Source organism: Trachinotus anak, unplaced genomic scaffold (assembly GCF_046630095.1).
Source record: "Trachinotus anak isolate AG129_WGS33_773 ecotype Australia unplaced genomic scaffold, CSIRO_AGI_Tana_v1 ptg000010l, whole genome shotgun sequence".
NCBI lineage: Eukaryota > Metazoa > Chordata > Actinopteri > Carangiformes > Carangidae > Trachinotus > Trachinotus anak.
In genome coordinates, this window is record NW_027273861.1 from 13,847,837 (window position 1) to 13,871,750 (window position 23,914).

A 23,914-nucleotide genomic window follows, 5' to 3' on the forward strand; every position below is an offset into this window, starting at 1 on the left:
GCTAAATCAACTGGTTGTAATGTTGTACCAAAAGAATGCAAGAGATAACACAGAGATAAATGTTCCCTCCTGCAGGCGGGTGAATAATTACGCTATCTAAACATGGATCATACATGATCCATGCCTCCCACGTTATGGCAGGATAATGTGTTGCCATAGCAATGCAATCTGTTCCTATCACTTTGGTCCTACACCAGATTGGAACCAGAGGAAAGTCCACAGCATCAGATTCATCCTCATGTTAGCAATAAACGGCTGTAGAAGATATATGGGCATGCAGAGGTTATCTGTGTGTATTTGTTCTGTTGATAACAGAATAAGTAGTTTAAAATTTTGTTCTAGGAAGATCATTGGTCATTAAGGTCATTCTCCAGACTCTGTGGTTCCTTCTTTACGAAGGCATGCTGTCTGGCCACGTAGGATCAGACCTTACAGATCAGCATCATCATTTCCATTAAAGATCTCAGAGATTCCAAAGGTGCCAGATATGCAAAACTGAATAACATGATGCAAAGACATCTTTAATTATTTTCATGTGATGGAGTGGTGAAATAGTAAAATAGTATATTGTGATTGAAACAGCTGCAATGACGTTGCTTCAACTGTACAAACTAAAGCAATGCATAAGTGGGTTTTTGGGGATGCTTTGAAAAAGGTTCTGCAGACCTGCTCTAGCATTTTAAGAATTTGATATTTGGAAATAAAAGTTATTGAATAAACCTAACAAAGCTTGAATTTCTTATTTTATCAGAGTGCATTTGCATGTTGAACAGTCAAGATATTGTAGATATTTACACTTAAATTCCTTGTAAATTTCTTCAAATTTAGACAAAAAAGATTGATGACAATATTGTGCATTTCTGAAATGTCATTCATTTGAGAGTGAAAGTTCAACCTTTGCTTTGGAAACAGTAGTTGAAAAAAGAAAAAAGAAATCTCTCCAGATCAGCATCTGACAAACAGGCAGCTGTTCTGGAGCTTTCAGTCACATCTCTGTTTAAGCTTTAATTTGTATGAGCACTTTATTGAGTTCTTGTCTATCTTGGCTTAAAATACAACTGGGCCAACTCTATCTGCTGTGGAAGGTTGTTTGATATGACATGATAGAATGATGTTTACAAGAACAACAATGAACTGTCAGTCTACACTTTTAAGCCAATATGGGTGAGAAGTCCCTAAAGTCCTTAGAGAAACTATTACATGACAAGTTGGAAATTCCCAAGGAAGACACAATGTGTGTGTGTGTTTGTGTGTGTGTGTGTGTGTGTGTGTGTGATTAAAATCAACACCAAAATCCAAATCAAAAGACTTGAGAGAGAGAGAAACAGAGAGAACAGAAAAGACTTAAGAGAGACAAAGTTAAGAGTAAATATCAGTGTATCTTGACTCTGCTCAATGTACAATTGTATTCCAAAAAAATAAAAATTCACGCCTTGTTATGTTTATTTGGCTACTTTTATTTCAAATTCAAAAATACTTGAGGAAGTCTGCAGAACTTCCTTGTTCAAGGAAATCCCCCAAACACAGAAGAACATAGCTTTAGACTTTATATAGTGATTCAGTGTTTAAGTTTTGCCGATTCCGCATTTTTACTTCTTTCCTTATCTGTGCAAACCCACTTGTTGTTTTCTGGAATCTGTAGTTTTACTACAATTTCCTGTTCATGACTATGACTGTGTGTAAGTGAAGAAAAAAAAAAAAAAGTACAATTATGGTGTTTTTTTTTTTTTTGTTTTTTTTTGTGGTAGGCTACATGCATATCAATGTACCTTTTGTGAACGTGATCTTGAGGAGTGGGTGTAAGCGCAGAGCTGGGTAGCTGGATGCCAAAGGGTTACAAATACATGAGTTCCCCAGAGTGGATCACAGCAGACCCTGGGCAATGAGCAGATGCATGTTGTCATAGCAATGACTGCTGTGTGCTTATACTGTTGGCCCCTTCAGAACCCAAATTCAGTGATTCATAATCCAAATGGATGTCATAGCCTCATCATAAATCAGGGAATGAATCACATTGTCATGAAATTTGGCTATTTCCTTCAACATGTGACGTTTATCTAATAGTGAAATCCACTGAGAGACAAGTGTGTTAATCTGAGAGTACTGCACTCAGGCTTCATTGTTGTGGACAGGCAGCAGGTGGTTTATCTTTATTATTTTTCCCCTCTCTCTCTTGAAGGGTCCTTAACCTCCTCCCACGCAGACCTCCCAGGCGCTGCGCTCCGCCGGAGGCTTCGTGGACAAGCGCAAACCGCTTGATAGTAAAAAAAAAAAAAAAACGGGAGATAATAGTGAAGATGATGAGGGGAGATACGGTGTGTGGGCAACACTAGTTCATGATCGGCTGCTTGGTGGAGAAGAAGGCATCCACATGACAGTGTGAGGAGCATCCTGGACAGACTGAGGTGGGTATAAGATTTTCTCCTGTGATTAACTTGTCTTCTTGTTGTCGGCTAATAACTGCCTGTTTTTACATAAGTCTGTCACGGTTTGAGCGAAAGTTGTGATGACGATTGTTAAGTTTTAATCCTTGTTTTGCAGCGTCTTCAGAAAAGGGATGAGAGGATCTGCCTCTTCATGACCGCTTGACACATTCAAAGGCTCAACAGGGTATCAGACTTCATCTTTTTTATTTGTTTTGCGCTCAGATACATGTAGATGATACATTTTCAAAAGAAATATATAGTAAGAAAGAATGCAATGCAATAATGTATCTAAGAAAATCTATCTATCTATCTATCTATCTATCTATCTATCTATCTATCTATCTATCTATCTATCTTATCGTTACAATAATTTTGATACTTATAGTGTATATATACTGTGATTAGTATTAATTTAAAGGTGTCCCTCAGTGATTTTGTATTACTCTTCCATATAGTTGGGCGATTTGCGAGATAGAGATTTTTAAAAAGCAATGTCCAAGTTATCTTGACTTTTACCTCCTGTTCACAAGTCTCACTTTTAATCCACAGGCGTGTTTAAAGTAATTTACACTTAATTTACATAAACCACTTTGATTGGACAGTTTTTTCTCCTGTTGCTATTCTGATGTGTGACGAATCGGTTCATTTTCTAGGTAATGTGTTTTGTATGTACAGCTTTTCAAAGACAAGTCTTGTGCGCTCACTAAAATTATTTCATAGACAGCAATGCAATGCTTTTCTTCGGTTTGAATGTAGTTGAATGGAATAGACACTGTGCTTCTAGTTCCCTCAAGGAATAGGAACAAGTGCAATTGGTTGTTGCCAGGTCGTCACTCCCACCAGCCCAGAGGACATTTGCATAAAATTGAATCTTTCTTACACAGCTGTACATCCCTCAGAAAAGGAGACTACGCCCGTGCATTTGCTGTGCTTGTTTCATTCACAGTGAAAGAAAGTGGGGATTGTAATGAGCAGAGGGTTTGGAGTTTGAGTGGTTGTGCTAGATATGTGCTACTGAAAAAGAGAATAGTGTTAAACTTCAGCGTCTGTAATGTTCACTTTACAATCTCCACTGGCAACAGAAACTTGTAGGAGATCAATCACAGTTTTTAGCGGTCCACACTCGTGTATAGTGTATAGGTACATTTAGTGCATGTCAGGCATAGTCTGACTCACTGGAAGAAGGCTATGAGTATGAGCGTGCGATTGCGCGCCAGTTTCAGGTGGCATTCTCATCCCTTTCCACTTCCCCTGCCTGTTACCATTTTCAAAATCCCCTTTGCTACCTAACCCCCTCCAACACACACACACACACACACACACACACACACCCACACACACAAACGAACACACACATATAGTGGGCTCAGCACCAACCAAGGCAGTTGTGATTGGTTTAAAGGAATGCAAACAAGCCGGAGTGTTTTTCCTCAATAGCAGGATGATAATAGGTGCAGCCAAACTATTCTCCTGGAGATAGGACTGGCTATGCAACAATAGCTAAGGTGTAGCCTTCGGTGTACCTACACGGCCTATGCACCTAGCTTAATGCTTCAACACACTCACATATATTAACCTTTATTCCTTAGTATGGATCAGACTCTAAAAGCACAACATTGTCTGTAATGGAACTCAATAGTGCCTTTCATTAGACTTTCTCTGCCTGTTTCCACCAATGTCTTACAAACTCCACACCACTGTTAAAAGTCTGAGGTCTCCAAGCCCAAGTGGAGATAACCCTGATCACATCCTCAAGGGTTATATTCTCAAACTGGATAAAAATATTATACCTACAGTTGTTTGCAAAGACTGAACACTACTCTCCGTGATGAGTAAACTGATTTTCATGTGTAAAATTGGTGGATTTTTTAGGGATTTGTCATACATGGACTGCAAAAGGTTGGCTGGACAGTGTATATTTGCGCATGTTTTGTGCACGTTTTGTGTGTGTGTGTGTGTGTGTGTGTGTGGAGGTGTGAGAAGGTCAGACCATTTGAGAGGCCTTTTCATGTCTGTATGCTTATGAGAGCCGAGCAGTGAGACGCCCTGTCATTGTGCCACTCAGCTCCGGACACTCTCTTACACTCTGAATCTCTTGTCTACTCTTGAGAAGCTGAGAGTGTTACCTGACTTTGATTGGACTGTTTGAGACACACTGTGCACCATGAGTGGTGAGTAATCAGTTGAAGTTTGCAAATCTTTCTCTGCAAAATGGACTTTTGTCTGATTAGGAGAAGAATAATGGATATTGTAATGAATAAGCACAGAAATTTTTGTATTTTTTGATTTAACTGAATTTTACTGAGATTTTTCCGATTGTGGTACATTTATGACAATATACAACATGCACCCTTTTTGTTTTTGAAGGAGCAATTCTCCAGCAGTTCTTATTGTACTGATTAAAATGCTTTGTACGTAAAATGTGCCTAAATTGGTTTAAGCAACTTTTTTTTAGAGTGATTATATTGTGTTGTAGATAAAGCAGTATTAACGAGGCACAATGAAACAGCTTGAAGTGGGATCCCTGTTTTCCATTATGTTTTAACATGTTAGTCTGAAGTGGCTTTCCACTGAGATGTGAACTATGCTCTGCCTTACAAGCTGCCTGCCCTTCTGTCAGCTGTGTAGCCAATGCTAATGACACAGAGTTCAATTTTAGAGTATTTATTAGTGTTCAGTGCTGAAATAGTTTTTGATATAATGTTAAGAATTTTTTTTATTCTCTTTGGCCATTATCTGTATAAAATGGACCCTAATCTTCTTGCTTTTAGCTTAATTTAAATGTTTCTCTCTGGTTTGCTGCTCATCTAATGGAGGATGTTTGGGTTGTCAGACAGAAGAGCACTGACTGTAGTCTGATGAGGACTGAGCAGTTTTAGCCAGAGTTGGCTGCTTTAGGCTGGAAGGTCGCTGAAACTCGGCGACAAACATAATAAAACAGTAAATAATCCTAATAGCTACATGACTCAAACACATGGTTACAAGGGTGTTGTATTCCTATTGTGTTTTGGTGTTTCAGGAATACCATTCTTTAAGCATTTATACAATTGGAAACAAACTTAAAAAAAAAAAAAACACTTAATGACATGTAGCTCAAAGTTGTTGGCCTGGTCAGTTCCATATGGTAAGGGAATGCTTCAACAAGTAAGGAAGAGACTTTACAAAGATGGGAGCAGGTGCAAGAGCATCTGTAGGCTACTGAACACAAACTGCTATTGGTGCTGTGGCTGTCCTTGAAAAATAATGCCATGCACCATTCACTATTTACAGAGCCTTGCATTGAAAAACAGATGGGTAAGTGCTTCACACTTGGCACAAGGATTATCTGTGGACACTGGTGTTTCAGTGACTGATCAGACAGAGCGAAGGACATTGCATGAAGTCAACCTCAATCAGCGTCCAAGATGAAAACCATTGCTCATAAAACTGATTACTCTGCCAAAGAACATTAAAAGAAGCCTGATGAATATTGGCAGCACATTCTTTGGTCCGATGAAACCAAAATAAAATTGTTTGGATCAGATGGGGTCCAGAGTGTTCGGTGTGGCCCTGGCCAGGACCATCACAGTGACCGCACAGTGCTGAGTGGGAGTGTGCTGAGAGGCAACCTTTATAGATGGCACTATGAATTCAAGTTTTTCTACCCAAATACTGAATGAAAAGAGGACTCCCAGTCTCAAGAAGCTTGATGATCCTAAATATGCAGAAAAAATCATACAAGGTCAAGTGAAAACTTTGGCCTGGCCTAGTATGTCCCTTGACTTGAATTCAGTAGGACACTGTTGTATTTTAAAGCGTAGAGAGCAACAAAACTCATCCAGCAAAGATCAGCTGAAAAGACTCATTTGTCAATCTGTAAATCTCTCCACAGATTTGTACGGGTATCATCCACGCCCAGGGGGAGTGATTGTACTGTAGTTGGTTCTTAAACATGTTATATAGTTTATATTAGTCATAATATAGCTTATTATATAGTCTTACATTAATTGGCTTCATTCTTCTGTATTAAATGGACAAACTTTTATAATCACTTGAGATTTTAGTGGTATTGATCAGTTTTGTTGTATGATCTTTGAGCACGGTGGTGTACTGTCTTTATGTTTAGCTCCTGATGTTTTTCAGTGTCTTTCCTTCACTGAGGATTTGTTGTCTCGCCATTGTTTTGTTTAATCTCCATTGTGATGCTGAGTTGCACTGAACACACACAGAACATGCCATAAACAGTGTGTTATCATAAGTGGTTGTTCATTTCACTGCTAATGTAGAACTGTAGACTCTGGTAGTGCCTCTTCACTCTTATCCATTCAGCACTCAGAAATGAGTGATGGTGAAACAGGACCAGCAGCACTCTCTGGCTCCTCCAGGCTTGTTGTAAAACATTGTGACTGCATGGCATATTTGATCAGATGTTTCCTCTTGTGCTTCAGTTACACACATACACACACACTCACACACACGCACACACACACGCACACACACACACACAAATACACACTTATAGGCATTAAGTGTGAGCAGTGCTTTGTGAGAGCTGATTATTCTGTATCTGACACCAAGCTAAATAATGGCCTTGATTATTCAGGGTCATCCCACAACCTGCTCAACAATGGCTCTTTTACACTGTATGTAATAGATAGATGTGCACCTCAGAACAATAGACAAAAGAAAATCAATAGATAAGAAGGATACAAACAGAATAGATTAAGTCTTTGGAGATCATATGCTTCAGTGTTTATCCCCCAGGGAAAAGTAAAAATATAAAGGCGTTGGAGCTCACAGTGATTACATTGGATGTGAAGGAGAAGCAGAGGAAGAGGTCGGCTGTATTGTTCTTTAAGTGTGGGGCTTTAAGTCTGTTTGCAGAGGGTAATTCAGAGGAAACACTGTAGCCTACATAGATAAGGAGAAGTGAGACCAACCGCCACATGCTACACACAGACTGCTTTTTGTTTTCAGCAGAGGGAAACACGGTAAGACCATAGAAGCTCAATATTTTGAAGTTTTACAGTGTTGTTAGCTTTTCTCTATTAAAATATATAAAAAAGATCACAGTAAAGATTTAGATTAATAGAGCTGAGATTTATTTATTTGCTATAGTACAAACTAGTCATTTAATACAGCCTCAGTTGTATAATTAGGGAACCAGAACTACATTACACATATTCAAGGTCAATCAAGATGTAATTTATAGTTTGGTATGTTTACATTAGCCTCGCCAGCTGTGGAGGACCACCTCTCTGTTTAGATATACACTTGTTTGCAGTTTCCTAGATCCAAAATTGATGTCTTCAACTTGCTTGTTATTGCCCAGTCAACACTTTAAAACCAAAAAAATATTTTATTTGAAGTTATATAAGACAGAAAGATTTTCAATTAGGTTTTGTCCATTTACTAATCATTTTAACACTAGATTGGAGTCATTCACATGAAAAGGGTGACATGCACTTTCTGGGCACTAAGAAGAAGAAATGAAATATTTGGGAAAAACCAAAAAAAAAAAACCAAAAAAAAACGTTGCCATGTATTAAATACCCTCCTGTGTTACATGGGATACACATTCAGTTTCATGTTATCTCTAATTATTCTGTCACTGCTGTGCTCGGTACAAATTTGCAGTCCCAAACAACTGCGGACAGCAGCTGTGGTCCATGTGATTTGACTTTCCCTCCCATTTACATTCAGCACTTTTGCATTGGACAACATAATATGTGACAAATTATTTCTCTCTATGTCTCTCTTGCCTAGTTTCCCACGAGACCTGCCTCCTGGACCAGGTGCTGGAGCTGATTATGAACGAGAAACCCCCCACCAGTGCAAGTCTTTTCCTAAACGAGGACGCGGACAAACCCCCTGTGCCAGAGAGAGGAGACTTAAGGAGGCGTTTACGCAGGGCAATGGAGAGGAGAGCGAGCAGCATGAAGGAGAGGATGAGCTCCATCAGCAGGGAAAGCGTCAAAGGTTTCCTCAAGAGAAACCTGTTTGTTCTGTTTACAGTCGCTGCTGTGGTTCTGGGTGAGTGCGAAGGAAAGCCTGCGGTTTAACATCGTCTTCTCTGCAGACAGTTGACTTTATCTGACTTTGTGTACATTTGTGCTTTTGTACTTTTTTGTGTGTGTGTGTGTGTGTGTGTGTGTGTGTGTGTGTGTGTGTGTGTGTGTAAAACCCTAACCCTATGTGTGTTTGCAAATTTATTCAGGTGTAATCCTGGGTTTTGCTTTACGCCCCCACAACCTGTCCCTGAGGGAGATCAAGTACTTTGCCTTTCCAGGGGAGCTGCTAATGAGAATGCTACAGATGCTAGTGCTGCCTCTCATCGTCTCCAGTCTGGTCACAGGTTGGCTTTGAACAAACACACTAAATGCTCCTAGAGTGTAGATTACAGTAGATAATTGGTCAGACCTTAAAATGACCACTGACTTTCATTTGGGGAAATTCCTTGACTATCAGTTAGAAAGAACTTTGCTCTATTTCAGCCATGTTTTATGATTCAAGTTGATAATAAGTATAGTTTTACACAAATATTGTTTATCTGGTTTGATTTTGAACTTGGGTTTTATGACCTCTTTCAGTAATTAATGGCCAGTTGTATATCAAATTAAATTAATGTTGATAACAATAGCTAAACTTTCAGCGAACTGATTAAATTCTGAATTGAATGTCCTGTGTTGCAGGCATTTCCTCTTTGGACAGCAAAGCATCTGGTAAAATGGGCTTTCGTGCCGTGATCTACTACATGGTGACTACCCTCATTGCTGTGTTCATTGGCATTGTCATTGTGATAATAATCCGGCCGGGGAAAGGCAGTAGAGACAGTCCTGTGGCCAACAGCGGAAACATTGAACCTGTTCAGGCTGCTGATGCTTTTCTGGATCTCATCAGGTGACAACTGCTTGGAAACTTTGCTGGTTTGTGAAATTGCACATGCATTGATATTGTATCTAGCTGTCCAGGCACAGTCACAGTTTATTATCATCCACATTTAAGGTAAAAGTCTGACATTTTCAGAAATGCTGAGAATTAGATTGAGATGATTCATACCGCTCTCATATCCAAGTTAGATATGAAGCTTAGTTTAGCAGCAACAAAGAAGCAATATGACACGTAACCCTACAAACCAAACAATCATTTTTACACTTTACAAATATAAAAGTGGTACCAATCCTCTCATCTAAGTCTTGGCAAGACAGCAAATGACAAACTCCTTTTAAAGCATTTGTATACTTACAAGAACATTTAGACACCAAAAAAACAAACAATAGATTGTTTGAGTGTGGATACGCACACCCACTCACCCACTGCATCTGTTAAAGGAAATGACAAACTCTGAGTGATTACTCTTTTTGAAGATTGTGAAATGGTTATTAATTAACATAGTGTAATATTACAGTGCAAAACTTACAACCTGCTGTGACTCATCTGGTCTTGTTTACTCTTTATCTCAGGAACATGTTTCCGCCCAATCTGGTAGAAGCTTGTTTCAAGCAGGTGAGGCCAACTTCAATTTTCATGTATTTAAGTAACAAAAAACCCTCAAATTTCATACTGTATCACCACTTCCATGTAAAAACACACTTTATCTTCGTCTCACACACACTGTGAAATCACATTTATTGCTACACATGACTTTCAGAGACTTTCAGAATCAAACAGAATCAATGTTAAATTTCACGTTCTCTCTTACAGTATAAAACTGTGTACAAGAAGATTGTTCATACAAGGAACGTGACAGTGACCCTGAACCTCACAGACTCTCTCAACGTGACAGAGTCTCGCCTGAGTGTGAACCTCAGCAGGGTGCTTCACACCATACAGGTGGGTGGCAATCAGGTCCTATGAAGAAAACAAGGACATGATTGGTCATAGACTGTATAAATCTCAGTGGGATGAAAAGGAGTTAAAATCTGTAATGTATGTCCACACTCTGGTCTGTAATCTGTACAACACTACCCTTTTCTATGACAGGAGACAGTGGAGGAGGTGGTCCCTGTGTCCGGCTCCTCAGCTGGAGTGAATGCTCTGGGTATGGTGGTCTTCTCCATGTGCTTTGGTCTCGTCATTGGCAACATGAAGCAGCAGGGCCAGGCCCTCAGGGACTTCTTTGATTGCCTGAATGAAGCCATCATGAGGCTTGTGGCCGTCATCATCTGGTCAGTAAAGACTCACCTCAAACTCACTTTTTCTATGATGTTTGGTGCCACAGGTTAAATATACTGTCATTCTCTTTAGTATTATATATTAATATAGTATATTAATAAAGTTTTACATTTTACACGACCTGTTAAAGAGATTAAAAGTGTACAATATGTTCATTAATAAAGATACTGTGTAACACTTACAGTATAGTTCCTAAATTGTTTTAGGAACAAAAAAAAATTCAAAAAGCAGTTGTATACTTCCTGAAGCATTAAGTTGGTTACAAACTTAAGATGTTCAGCAAGTCTGTATGTTTATAGCCATCATTCTTCATACTCATTTATCACCTCTGAATCACTTCTCCAGGTACGCTCCAGTGGGCATCCTCTTCCTCATTGCAGGGAAGATTGTGGAGATGAAGGATCTGGCGGAGGTGGGCAGTCAGCTGGGGATGTACACTGTGTCGGTCATTGTGGGTCTCCTCATTCATGGCCTCTGTGTCCTGCCACTGCTTTACTTCATGGTGACTAGGAGGAATCCCTATACCTTCATTGGTGGTTTGCTACAGGCACTCATCACCGCTCTGGGAACCTCATCCAGGTACGTGTCACGCTGTATCTGCTCAGACACTGGTGTTTAGGACACTCGCCTGTACTGTATGTTGTATGTGCCACTATATAACTACATAAAATAAAATATCATGAAGTGCATAATACATTAAATGTAAAATGTAATACTAAACATTTCAATCAAAAAAATAAATAAACTTCATATAATCTATTTTGTGTCTGACTAGTGTCAAATCATGATGCTTCATCTCTCTCCCTGCCTGCTCCAGCTCTGCCACCCTGCCCATCACCTTCCGCTGTCTGGAGGAGAACAACCATGTGGATAAAAGAGTGACACGCTTCGTCCTCCCTGTGGGCGCCACCATTAACATGGATGGCACTGCCCTCTATGAGGCTGTCGCAGCCATCTTTATTGCTCAAGTCAATGACATGGACCTAAACTTTGGCCAGATTCTCACCATCAGGTAACACTCGTTTTACCTCTGTTAGTTTTTATTTGTGTGGAATACAAAAACTCCTCACCCCGAAGACCTTCATCTTGTATTATACTGTTGGTGTATTACAGAGTGGTTGTCTCTTTCTTTTTTCTCTATTGTCTTTTTCATTATGTTTATACTGTTTTGTTGTTCTAAATACTTTGAAACCTTCCTTTATTATTGCTTGGCCTGCTTTTAAACTATTTCAGCAACTGGTTTAATTCCATCTTCCCTTCTTCTGCTCCTCTGCCCACGGACTTCAGATGAAAACTAGCCTTTTGGCTAACTTTGGTGCATTTAAAGCACAGCATATCACTATATCACACTTTTTAATTTATTTTATATCACACAGGTTGCTTTGACCAACATCTCTCTGTTGCATCTTTATTATCACTTAATTCCAGATGAGATCACAATTTATTCTTATACTCCATGACTCACTTGATCTAGCTTTTCATAAAGAGAGAGTTTCTCTGTGTAGATGAAAGGGTCATACATATTGCACTTCATGTAAGCATATCATACTAGAATATGTTGTTATATTACTCTTGGCGACATTTGTGTAAAACTTCCCACAGTTTATAGAACATATAATGCAGTTGTGTGACCAGCTCAGCTGGGGGTAAATTTACATGATTTTATAATTTGTTACGTGCCTTTATCACTCTACTACTACCACCAGGAGTGCACATGTGCTGTTTGTTTGTTTCCCTTTATTAAATGTCTTCACTCTCCTCTCCATCCCTCCCACCACCCACTCAGTATCACAGCAACTGCTGCCAGCATTGGAGCAGCAGGCATCCCTCAGGCTGGCCTTGTTACCATGGTGATCGTATTGACATCAGTGGGACTGCCCACAGAGGACATAACACTGATCATCGCTGTGGATTGGTTCTTGTGAGTTCCCACTAAATGTCAGCGTGATGGGGATTGGTCTGTGTACTGTTCTGTGGCTCTGCCAGCCTAAATGTCATAGTAAAGCTTCAGAGAGCCCAGAGGTCCCACCACTACAAAGGTTACTGATGCATAATGCAGAGTGACAGATTAGAAAGCCTGTAGCACATTTTCAAATTTTGAGCTGTGAGTGTTGTTCTGTGTTTTGAATTTTGTTCCCATATGTCTTAACTTGCTTTCTCATTTTTTATTTTTTTTATCTAATTACTCCAGGGACCGCTTGCGTACCACCACCAACGTGCTGGGTGACTCGCTTGGGGCTGGCATCGTGGAGCACCTTTCCCGTGGAGAGCTACAGAATCAGGATGCTGAGGGCCACAACTCTGTTATCGAGGAGAATGAGAAGCCCTACCAGCTTATCTGCCAGGAAAACGACTGTCTCAACCACCACAACAGTGAGACCACAATGTGAAAAAAATAAACCACACTTTGTGTGTGCTTTGTGTACCAAAAGCATTTTAGCTAGAAGGTTGGCTTGAAATGGTGCAGGGGTGGTTTTAAAGAAAAAATTGTTCTGGGTTGACTCAGCCAGTGCTAAGGGTTCCCAGAGTGCCCAAAACTCTCATCTTACCCTCAAGTAGAAAATATTGTCTGGTAAACAAAGCAATGCAAGGCTTGGCCTAGGGGCTGCTTGGTGACAGGAAATAAGTCCACATGCTGTTTAGGAGCTGTTAGATATCCACTGCTAACAATCTGATTCATTGCCACTTATCTGGGGTTTATGTGAAAAACTGAATATGTCAAATAAAGCTGAAAGTCTTTTTTTTTAAAACATTTAAGGTTCGATTTGTATGATTTATGATCCATACAGTCAGAGAGTCATAAACCTTCCTATTTTCTACCAGCATCAGTGTTAGAATCCACAGTATTATCACAGAGAAACTCCACCATATTTCTGATTTTGTGAATATGTAAATCTTCATCACTTGGCTATTTCTGTTGCATGACCTAACACCTCATTGCAAATACTTATTTTGTCATACTCAATAATCATGACTACCTCTAACAGGACTTTTAGATATGGACCCTCTACAGCTCTACACACAAAAACTCAATGGAACATATCAGCAGGATGTAAAAACATCAATCACTCAGTAACTTTAGGTCCCATATTTAAGTTTGAGATACTTTTTGTTTTTTAAGTTTGCTTGCACAAAACACTGGACAATGATGGGTGGGAGAGTGTATATTTATCTATTTCAAGTGATTTGATAGAATTCACTCAGTGCTTTCTTATATGTATATTCTTGTATTTCTTTGGTGCTATTTCTTTTAAACTATGGGCACAGGACTGTACCGCTACACACTAATTTTAGAATAATACCTACAGTATTACTTGTTCTGAAACTGTTAATTTTTCTTTTTTTTCTGAACTCAATTATTCAGTTTCCTAACTAGGAGAGGGAAATCAATCAAACAAGGTGGGGAAATAAAACAAGGTAATGATTCATTTTAGTTCCTTTTTTCCCCAGTAAAAAGTTCTTGTTTTTTTTGGTTTTTTTGGTTTTTTTTGGATCATTTGTTTGTAATTACTGGCAAGGGAAGTTTCAAAACCACTACAAAGCATATTGTTGTTGCTAACAACAGTGTGCTTTAACATCAGTACACCTGCCTGTCTGTTTTCTGCATTATGATATCAACTAAAACTGGATTTTGTTATATTCTGACTGTCACAATAATCACAATTTATTTTTATTGTTTTGTGAAAAGGTACTGTGAAGAAAGTTTGTGAATGTCTTGAGGAATTGAATGTACCGTTGCTTATTGCTTTTTGGTATTGGTTGTTTTAGAGGAAAGTCTTGTGAATATTTATGAAAGTGAAAAGGTATAAACTGTTATATTCAAAGCTTTGTGACTCTGTGCCACTTTTATGCTCATTAAGGTTTGACATAAAATTTTATGCTTGATGTTATTTCAGTAAAAATCTTATTTTTCAAGGAAGAGCAGCTCAACATTTTTGATGGACAGCTTATGAAATGTGATAAATAAATGGCTCAGGAATTAAACAGTGATTCTCATTATTGTGTTTGTGGCTACCCCTGGTGGATGATATTCTCCTGGCCAGAAACTGTGGTCTCACAGACAAACATGGGTCAAATGTTATGTGAGAACAGTTTGCAATAATAATTGCATGGTTTCTCCATTAAAATCATTTAATTTTAATGTAAGAAGTTGATTACTAAAAAGGATCTTTGTGAGCTTCTGCTTTTAAATTTTAAAAGTTTTTATTGTCATTGTAATGTTGATTACAAATTATTTTAAAATTGACCCAGATCACTAATGCCACTAATGCCCACAAAATTAGCTTTTTATTTTCTTCATTCACGTAGATAATACTAAATGTATTTACTTTAATTAAACAAGGTTTAGACCCTTTTGCTAAACTAAAGATATAAAGTGTATGGCATCATGGTTCCTAACAACAGTTATAAAACTAGAATTACCACCTTGTGGATGTATGCCTCTGCCAACCAGCTAAATTGAAGGAAATATGGTCACAGTCTCCCCTTCTTGAGTTGGATTGAATAATGGCTATAATGTCACAGTGAAGTTGACCTTTGATCATTTGGATATGAAATGCTATGACTTCATCATTTTATCCTATTTGTGAGTTAAGGCCAAGTTGAAGTCACAGTAAACTTGACTTTTGACCTCAGGGTGGTCTTGAGATATCACATTGAAGAGGTTAAAAATGTGTTTGAGAGGTAACAGTGACCTTAACCTTTGACCTTTGACCTTTGACCTTTGATTTGTTCATTTGTGCATGTCTCAGGTCCTGGCTGTTGCCATTACAGTGGCATAACAAAGTTTTTTTGTTTTGTTTTTTTGGCATAAGTCCACGGCAATCCTAGCAGCTCTGTGACACTGCACTGCACAGCAGCCAGTGTTTCAATCTAGACGCTAACATCATTCTGCTAGCTAGGTTGTTAGCCTGTTAACATTTGCACAAACATAAAGTACAGCAAAGGCTGGTGGCAAAGACTCATGGCGATGCATCAGTAGTTGTTGAGATTTTTCAGCATGAGCCAAAGTGTAGCATTGCAAAATGAAATGGACGTTCAGACAAACACAAGGTACCCAATAAAAGACAGTGAGGCAGTTTGAGTTATTTTGTCAGATTAATTTATAAAATTGAGATACTGTGTTTTAACATACAGTGCATTCTTCTACAATACTTGTGTGCTTCACACACTATTGAGCCCTCAAAGTTTTAACAGCCTTGCCATGTGGTGAATTGAATCATGAATACTTTGGCATAGTTTAAAGACGGACTATTGGTGAAAAAAGACAAATGTAAACTGCAAATAGATATCGAAATCACTTGTTCATGTCAGAGGGCCTAATTTTAAAAGATTGAATCAGGTTTCATATTGAATTTACAAACAGTTAATATACAAAGTGGACAAATATCAGGAACATATGCTCTTTATGTAACAGAGTTGAATTCAGGTGAAATCTTCCCTGCGATCCCATTTTGAGTTCACCTGTCTAACAGTCAGATACAGAAGGTCAAAGACTGAACAAGGATTTTTAAACTTTAAGACAACTAAGACCTGGATTGTACAAAATGAGGTGCAAATCAATATTAGTTCCCTAATATTCTGCACACTCAGTGCACTGAGACAAAACCCCATCTACTTTACTGTGTGAAGTGTCATTACACATTACGGAAGGTATACAAGTCACAAATAAGCATAGAGTATCTTGCTGATATACAATATTAATATCACTGCTCATTTATCGTTTGTTTAATTACAACTTTTTCCGTGATTTCACATCAGCCACGAGTAGTTTTGTTTTTGTAGAGGGAGACACTTCCAGGCAGACTCTGGCAAATAACAGTATGAGCCATTAGAAGAAAAAAAATCAATTCAACTTATCTTACAAGTAAATACTCCTCTGTTGAGACTGTACCAGCCACATATTTAGGAATATTTCAAGCACAGTTCATATTTAAATATCTAAAGCCATTTAAATATGTATTGCTGCCCAGGTCTGGTCCAAGGGAGACAGATAGTGTAGACAGAGAGAGACACGAGACGACTGGAGAATCAGCAAGCTTCGCCGTGTTAAGAAGACGAAATGCCGAAAGTTTACTTGGCCTGTAATAAAGTGGGAAGAATGCAAAGATAAATTATGAGACACTTGAAAGAGGCACTTTTTCACATAATATACATATTATATGCTATGTACTGAACTTGCATGATATCAATAAAGGTTTAAAGAGAACCTTACTTATGACTATGAGTTTTCCTCCATTCCATCACTCCACATTGAGAACTGCCCAGTTATCTTTCTTGTCCTGATGATCACAAGAGAAGGAGCTCTATTAATGTCTCAGGTGAAATGGAAATAAGAGGTACTCTTCTACTCTCAGTTAATGCAGACTGATACAAGAGTAGATCACAGTGTTTACTTTTGGCAAATAAATCTGACTTTATTACATTTTATTTTATTACACTCGACACACAATGTAGTGCTGCATTGCTGGGGGCTGTAACAGTCATGGAGCTGTAAAGTAGCTTGTGTCTGACCTCTGACATGACAGGCAGGTTGTCATGAGGAAGGAGCCACATGGTCCGGCGGGCCTTGGTTCTCTGTCTCTGCAGGAGTTTTCTCAGCAGCCTCTTCACCTTCCGATCTCTAGGGTCTGCACATTTCACCGCCTTCTTCGTGTAAAGACTACAAAAAGAACACAAACTTATTACATTATACAGCATGGCGGTACAAGGTTCTGCTGAACTTTCAGGCAAAAGGAAAGAAACCCGGAATCTGTATCTGTTGTATGTGGAGGCACAAGAATGACAAAAAAGGTGATTCAGCAATAATTTGGAGCGTCACTTCACTCCAAACACACCTGTCAGGTGTAACAAAGCCTCAGAGAACTTGTGCACAAAGGAATGACAAAGAAGCGATAGCATAAGATGACTGGAAATAATTGAATACATTTTTTTCTGTGGTAGAAAGAAGTCAAATTGTGATCAAAAGTTGAACAAAAGAGGTTGGTAACCACTGAAATTGAGAGGACTAAAAGAAACTCTTTTATCTATAAGAATTCCATGTTTTTGTTAACTGGACCACATGAAAAAGCAAGCTCTTCATTCCCCAGCTACATCAGATTTCTCCGACCCGCTGGAAACAATAGGTATCACAATGCAGAATGGTTTACTTAACTAAACCCTGCTGTTCTGACTGACTGGCTGCGGCAGGGCTCAGCTGGCTTGGAAGGTATTTTCAGATGACTTGTTATTCCCACATATTTCCTTTCTTACTTCCCTGGCAATTACAGCTCCGAGCCCTGCCATAACAACATGACCTGGAAAGATGACAATGCCTCTCAGCCCGGCTCTGCCCTCCTCTAACGAGAGGCATATTTTCCATGCCTGCAGATTGCTGTGTGCTCTTTAGCTCCAGGAGTGGATAGTTGAAATACTTGCATGATGGCTTGTATACTGCAGTCGGGCCCCTCCGTCTGCACCTCAAACCGCAACACATCTTTGGTACGCACCTTGCCCTGGGAGTACAACATGCAGCACTGGACATCTCTCTGCATCTGCACACCTTTACCTGGGAAACAAAAGAGGCAAACGCAGAGGAACCAAGCGAGAAAGAATTAGGAAACAGCAAACTGACAAAATGACACTGAAGTTCCTTGGTGTCAAACTCAGTTAATTATGCTGGCTTATTGCCTTCAATTTCACACCTTTTATTTTAGCTAAAAAGGTTGTATCAGAGGGACACTGGACTACTGAAGCAACAACATGACAACTACAAAAGTTTTAAACACTATACATTATTCTACATTATCAGAGAGCGCATTCAAATCACACGCAGACACATTTTAAAGCCATATTTACTTCAGTGGATTATGGTTTTTAAGGTCTCTGAAGTCAATATTCTGGTATCAGCAAAGACTGAAACAGTGTGTTTTGGCAGCTTTTATAGACAGAAAAAAATTGCTGTCTGTTCTGCAGAATGTGCACATGCCATCTGGTTACATATACACACTCACATATAAACACACATATACTCACACGAGAATGCCAGAGGAATTACAATGGCATCCCATTGTGCAGCAAAACATACTACCATGCCAGTGAAATGAAAGAGAGAGGGAAAGTGAGAGAAAGAGAGGAGGGAGTGTGTGTTTGTGTGGAGGGTGTGCCATGATGCCTTTTCATCCAAAGCAATTGGGTAAACAAATTAAAGTATGATGTGAGGCAGCAGGAGCAATAAGAGCTGTAAAATAGGACAGTGCTGCTTTGTTATGACACAGATGATCTAGAATCCATCCTCCGGCACATCACCGCACTTCCAGCGCTTTCACAACATTTCAAAAAACAGACGAGGTGACACCATCACACAGACTGAGCCCTGACACAGTTGCTGTCTTTCCGTGTGTGTGTGTTGTGGGATTTCAGATGCTCGTCCTCCTGCGTTCTGCCCCTCTGTTTACATCCATGCCTCCCTCCCTGCTGCTCCTGCTGCTGCTATCCATCTTTCCCTCTTCTCTCCTTTTTCTGTCTTCGCCATCGTTCTCCTGCTACACTGTCCACCTGCAGGGTGCATGCAAGCCATGCAACACACACACACATGCACACACGCACACACACACACACGCGCACACACGCACACACACACACACACACACACACACACACACCCATACAAAGTAAGTACGGCCATGTCCTACCTTCTACAGATGCCAGGAGGATAACAGTCAGAGAAATAACAGTCAACATCTGCAGCATGACCATGATGAGGCTGGCAGAGAGGAGGAGAGGAGAGGAGGATAATCTACTCTGTCACCTCTCCCTCTATGGCTGCCTCTCTTATATTACTCCCTCCCTCTCTTTATACCTCCCTGCCCATCTCTCACTCACTCACTTCCACCACCTCTCTTTTTCTGTCTTACCGTCTTTCCCTCCCACCCTCTGTTTTTCCATTTTCAGACATTCTCACGCTCAACTAAAGTCCCTCCCTCATTCTCTTTCTCTTTCACACTCATCTCACCTCTCAGTCATTTCTCCTTTCTCGTTGCCTCACTCAAAATACCAAGCCTCATTTGTATAATTTGTGGCTTTAAATTCCTCTTTCATCCCACCTCTTCTCTTGTCGTAAGTGCATTTTCTCTGGCAGGACTGAAACAGATTTAGTGGGTGAAACCAACAAGGAATCAGCGTGTAGCTTTCACATCAGCCCTGATTTGGCATCTGAATGGCAATTCATTTCCAAATAATATTCAATTAACCCTGGTATGCAGCTCTATAATGTAGTTGTGAAAACTCTTAGAGTGAGGAGTGGGTGTGTCTGACTTGTGCATCTGGATCAGTCTTGCAGCAGAGTTATGTTTCTGTGTTGGATTCCAGACAAAATGCCGAACACACCTAGAAACTGTGATAAACTGCATTCATTATCTTAACCCTGAAGGGCAACATGTATGTATAAATAAATTATGGTCAAAGAAATACCTATTGTACATATGCGATGTTAATGTACCATTACCTTGCACCGTTCAAACTTCACCTGTAATTCTGCTTTTGTTATTTGGAACAACCTCCAGAAAAATCTCAGAGAAGCTAAAAAAGACTCATTTGTTTTCTTCTGTTTTCTTTTGATTTTATATGTTGATTTTTGTGGGGTTTACAATTAATGGGACTCTTGTTAGCTTGTTTGTTATAGGAAATGCCCCCTCTACCTGCTCATTTTCCAGGTGGCGTTCCACAGGAGTCTGTCCTTGGCATCTTACTGCTTTCAGTTTTTATGCTCCCAATAGTTCAAGTTACTGTCAAAACAATGTTTCCTTCTAAGGCTCAAAAACAAGTAAAGACAAATCTTACTTGCTTTTGTTTGGCCCTTTTAATGGGGAATCTAATTTACAGAGCAAACTCTGGCAGCCTTTATGACATCCTTTTTCTAGCTTCTATTTCTTTCTTCGTGGCTTTGCTCATGTGAATGCTTCACTGTCACCAGGTACATGTAATATATTTGGTCAATAAAATGATTCTTATAAGTGAACCAAACTCCTCAGGCACAGCCAATATTAGCGATCAGGTGCTGGTTAGTCACAGTAACAACTTGAATTTTACTGCAAAATTAACCACCAAATCACTTTTTGTTGGCTCCAAATAAAAATCACTGTGAAGTCATTTCAATGTGTGGTAGTTAAAAGGGATTCTCATGTTTGAAAAATGAGACGTTAATATGTCTTTGTGGCCTGTCCCTGTTGGCCCATAAATCATAAGAAAATTATGACTTAGTTTCCATAACTGAATAGGACATGAATAAGTTGGATGCTTTATCTGAGAGTCAAGCATCTACATCCATTACATAGAGGCTTCAACAGAAAACAGCATCAGGGCCTGAATTTGGCAAGAGAAACCAGAGAAACTGATGTGGTTCCTTTGAACCAACCTTGTGGTGGAGAAAAATGACAAAAACAGATGCTGAAATCAAACAATGCCAACAATAATAAAAAAGAGTGTATAAAATGACTGCCGCTGACACAAATGTCGTGACATTGCATTGCTGACACATTTGATTGACAAAGTGTTTAATGTTCTGTGGAAATTATAATTGAGCCAAATTTCTTATTAATAAGGAAATACATAATTCTGTTGCTGTCTACTCTAGCAGACGTGATAGGCATCATATGATACTACATAGATAACACCACCCTGAGAGTTATCACAGTTGTGTTGTTTTATTCACACTTACTGAGGCCAGGAAATACTTGAATGTCTTTGAGTGTGTTGCCTTCTGTTTGGAGTACTGCTCATTCCCATGTCCTTAAGGTAACCCAGGTAATGTCAGTTTTTACTTTTTACTTTTTTCACGTTTTGAGGTATATCCACCAAAATTTCATTATCACGCAAACACAATGGAAGTGTTTGCGTGATAAACACCACGAATTTCATTTGTGGTGTTTAAAGCATTAAAAGAAACATGAGAAAGGCTCAGCAGCAGTGTTCAGAAACAATCTCCCTGGTACTTGTGATAATCCAAAGAATTCACCATCAGCAGGTGGAAAATATGTGTTTTACCTTGCTGCAGTAATGAAGGGTTGTACTCCAGTGCACCATGACATCACCATTAGGTGTGGTTACAGGTGCAGTAGAGCACATGTCCACCACCCAGACCTCTTCATCTTGGGTGGTAAGAACATTTCATGTCAGAAAAACCCTGCTCTTCATCAAAGTATTAAGTGATTCTTTATAGGCCAAATCCACTATTGTTTGTAGATTTTTTAGAACATTTTATGCCTTTATTGGAGGAACACACCAGAGAGATGACAGGAAATGAACAATTTACAAATGTCCCCAGGCCTCAGATAAACCTGGAACATTGCGGATCATGGTCAGCCTCATCTATTCTTTGATATCACAGAGCATAATCATTTGTCTTATTTGGTGTTTACCTAGGCTTATTTTGTTACAGCTTCAGGAACACATTACCAGTTTCTTCAAAAGCTTTTTATTTCCTCTTTGGTAACTACATTCCTGTAAATTTTCCCAGAATGACAACTAATTAGCCAACACTTGGGACTGTGAATTACTGCATCATTAAGTATCAGTAACCATGTATCATGTCCTGTGGCTGAATTCCATTCTGATCTACTTATGCTGCTGTTGCATGGTGGAGTAACTTGTATATTCCCTGAAGTTATTCCCATTGGATTGACACCAAAGTCTGACACTTACAGTTGCTGGGTAGATAACTGAGGATGTTTCCATTGTAGATATGCTGGGAAACTTCTGATACAGTGCCATATTTTTTATGTTTGGCCAGTTATCTGCAACTAGAATCAAAATACATACATCAACAACCACAAAAAAAATGAGACACAGGAATTCAACATTCATTGCTTACAGCTGTTCTTTAACGACTGACAAAACTGTGTCATTTAAAGTACTCAGGTGGTGCCGCTAAATAATCTTCCGGAAATGATGAGGGGAAAACTCCTAAATTGTTCACAAAGTTACATAGAAATATTGAAATCAATCTTATAAACTAAAACAACATATCACACGTTCATTACCCTAAATGATTTGGGCATACTGTACTTTGCAAACATAGCACAGCAGACATAGGCAGGACAGTACTGTAACCGCAAGTCACCTCTCATATAGAGAAATATTGCTTTCAACACTAATGCGCTCCATGTAATGGACACATTTTGCATGGATGAATCAATATGGGCCAGCCCGAGTTCCTGTGGTTCAACAGATATTAATGTTGAACAAATTATTCTTTGGCTCCTGAAACACTTGGTGGAAAAATGAGACATATTCAGACAACACAGAATCAATATGTTCCTTATGGGCATACATATCAGAACCCTGGATGTGAAACTATGCAGTCTGTGCACTGAGGGGTGAGGTTAGGGTAAAAATGTGTAGATACTTGTGTGTGTATGTGTTGGGGGTGGGGTTAACTTGTTGAAGAATTTGACCCAAGAAATCAGGTTGGAATCTCAGCTGCAAAAACATACCTTCCACATGACTACAGGTCTGCTTGTGATCCAGATGCATTTTCTGCATATTTTTGCAGTGATTAAAATATCTCCTGTCAAGGTGTGCAGACACACAGACATTTGGAAATCAAAACAATAAATAAATAAATAATTAAAAGCAGCAGCAGTGAACTAGAATCCCCATTGAACAGTGGCGCTGACAGGCTAACGTCTTCCTCTTTGAGGGGGCGAGGAGCCTGAGATGTGCAGTATGTGAGGATGGTATGGCCTCCTGGAGATGTTAGGGGGCTCAGTGAACTGCTCTGGACATGCAGCCTAAGAGATTTTACTGTACTTGAGAGGGATAAGTTGCAGGGGGGGGGGTAAATACTTTGTATAATCTTTGAAACATTGCAAACAGTATGAAACAGACAACAAGCTGTATGAAATGTTCTCAATTAAAGGAATAGTTCCAACTCATAACTCCCTGTGATTTCTGTATGGACTAGACAAACCAGATATACTGTATGTTGGTGGTCCTGATAGCCACACTTTTTTGTAGCCACACTACTGGCATGGCTCTATGAATGAGAAGGACATAAAGTGTTGGTTAGTTCACCAGTTTGGTCCAAAGTAAAATAAGTCTATTATTGCCATTTTTAGATTTTAGCAAAACGTCTAAACTATTGTATAGGTGGCCATGAAATCTGGTACAGACATTCATGGTGCCCAGATAATGTGTGTTGATGACTTTGATGATTCCCTGACTTTTCCTCTAGCGCCACCATGAGGTTCACATTTGTAGTTTTAGGTGACACGTCCCAAATTTTACTGAATGGACTGACATAAAATTTGGCACCAACATTCGAGTGCTCCTCAGGATGAATAGTACTAACTTTGATC

The 23,914-nt window shown here is 39.3% G+C and overlaps 2 protein-coding genes across 3 annotated transcripts; one reads left to right on the forward strand and one right to left on the reverse strand.

The window, feature by feature from the left end:
- Positions 1 to 2,272: 2,272 nt before the first annotated feature.
- Positions 2,273 to 14,564, forward strand: slc1a6 (solute carrier family 1 member 6). 2 transcript variants are annotated; one of them, XM_071487751.1, is made up of 12 exons: positions 2,273 to 2,405; positions 2,542 to 2,610; positions 8,172 to 8,438; positions 8,623 to 8,760; positions 9,098 to 9,305; positions 9,869 to 9,911; positions 10,110 to 10,238; positions 10,389 to 10,573; positions 10,926 to 11,159; positions 11,398 to 11,592; positions 12,367 to 12,501; positions 12,772 to 14,564. In XM_071487751.1, exons 3-12 carry the CDS (start codon positions 8,216 to 8,218, stop codon positions 12,968 to 12,970), a joined length of 1,689 nt encoding a protein of 562 aa, XP_071343852.1. In that variant the 5' UTR covers positions 2,273 to 2,405; positions 2,542 to 2,610; positions 8,172 to 8,215; the 3' UTR covers positions 12,971 to 14,564. The 2 variants fall into 2 exon arrangements, with proteins under 2 accessions (XP_071343852.1, XP_071343853.1); XM_071487752.1 differs by lacking the exons at positions 2,273 to 2,405; positions 2,542 to 2,610 and adding an exon at positions 7,211 to 7,396.
- A 1,100-nt stretch (positions 14,565 to 15,664) lies between these two features.
- Positions 15,665 to 19,430, reverse strand: ccl44 (chemokine (C-C motif) ligand 44). The gene is made up of 5 exons (XM_071487753.1): positions 19,253 to 19,430; positions 17,997 to 18,126; positions 17,094 to 17,241; positions 16,795 to 16,861; positions 15,665 to 16,661 (listed from the first exon to the last, which is right to left on the reverse strand). Exons 1-4 carry the CDS (start codon positions 19,314 to 19,316, stop codon positions 16,823 to 16,825), a joined length of 381 nt encoding a protein of 126 aa, XP_071343854.1. The 5' UTR covers positions 19,317 to 19,430; the 3' UTR covers positions 15,665 to 16,661; positions 16,795 to 16,822.
- Between the last annotated feature and the right edge of the window lie 4,484 nt (positions 19,431 to 23,914).

What these genes read in the sequence shown, in the direction of transcription:
- slc1a6 (XM_071487751.1), top strand. Translation starts at nt 8,216, where the DNA reads ATGAACGAGAAACCCCCCACCAGTGCAAGTCTTTTCCTAAACGAGGAC. An exon ending in AGTCGCTGCTGTGGTTCTGG is followed by an intron (nt 8,439 to 8,622) that starts GTGAGTGCGAAG and finishes AAATTTATTCAG; the next exon opens with GTGTAATCCTGGGTTTTGCT. An exon ending in ATCGCTGTGGATTGGTTCTT is followed by an intron (nt 12,502 to 12,771) that starts GTGAGTTCCCAC and finishes TAATTACTCCAG; the next exon opens with GGACCGCTTGCGTACCACCA.
- ccl44 (XM_071487753.1), bottom strand. Translation starts at nt 19,316, where the DNA reads ATGGTCATGCTGCAGATGTTGACTGTTATTTCTCTGACTGTTATCCTC. An exon ending in TGCAGTATACAAGCCATCAT is followed by an intron (nt 17,242 to 17,996) that starts GCAAGTATTTCA and finishes TTCTTTTTGTAG; the next exon opens with TCTTTACACGAAGAAGGCGG. An exon ending in ACCTGCCTGTCATGTCAGAG is followed by an intron (nt 16,862 to 17,093) that starts GTCAGACACAAG and finishes TGTGATCATCAG; the next exon opens with GACAAGAAAGATAACTGGGC.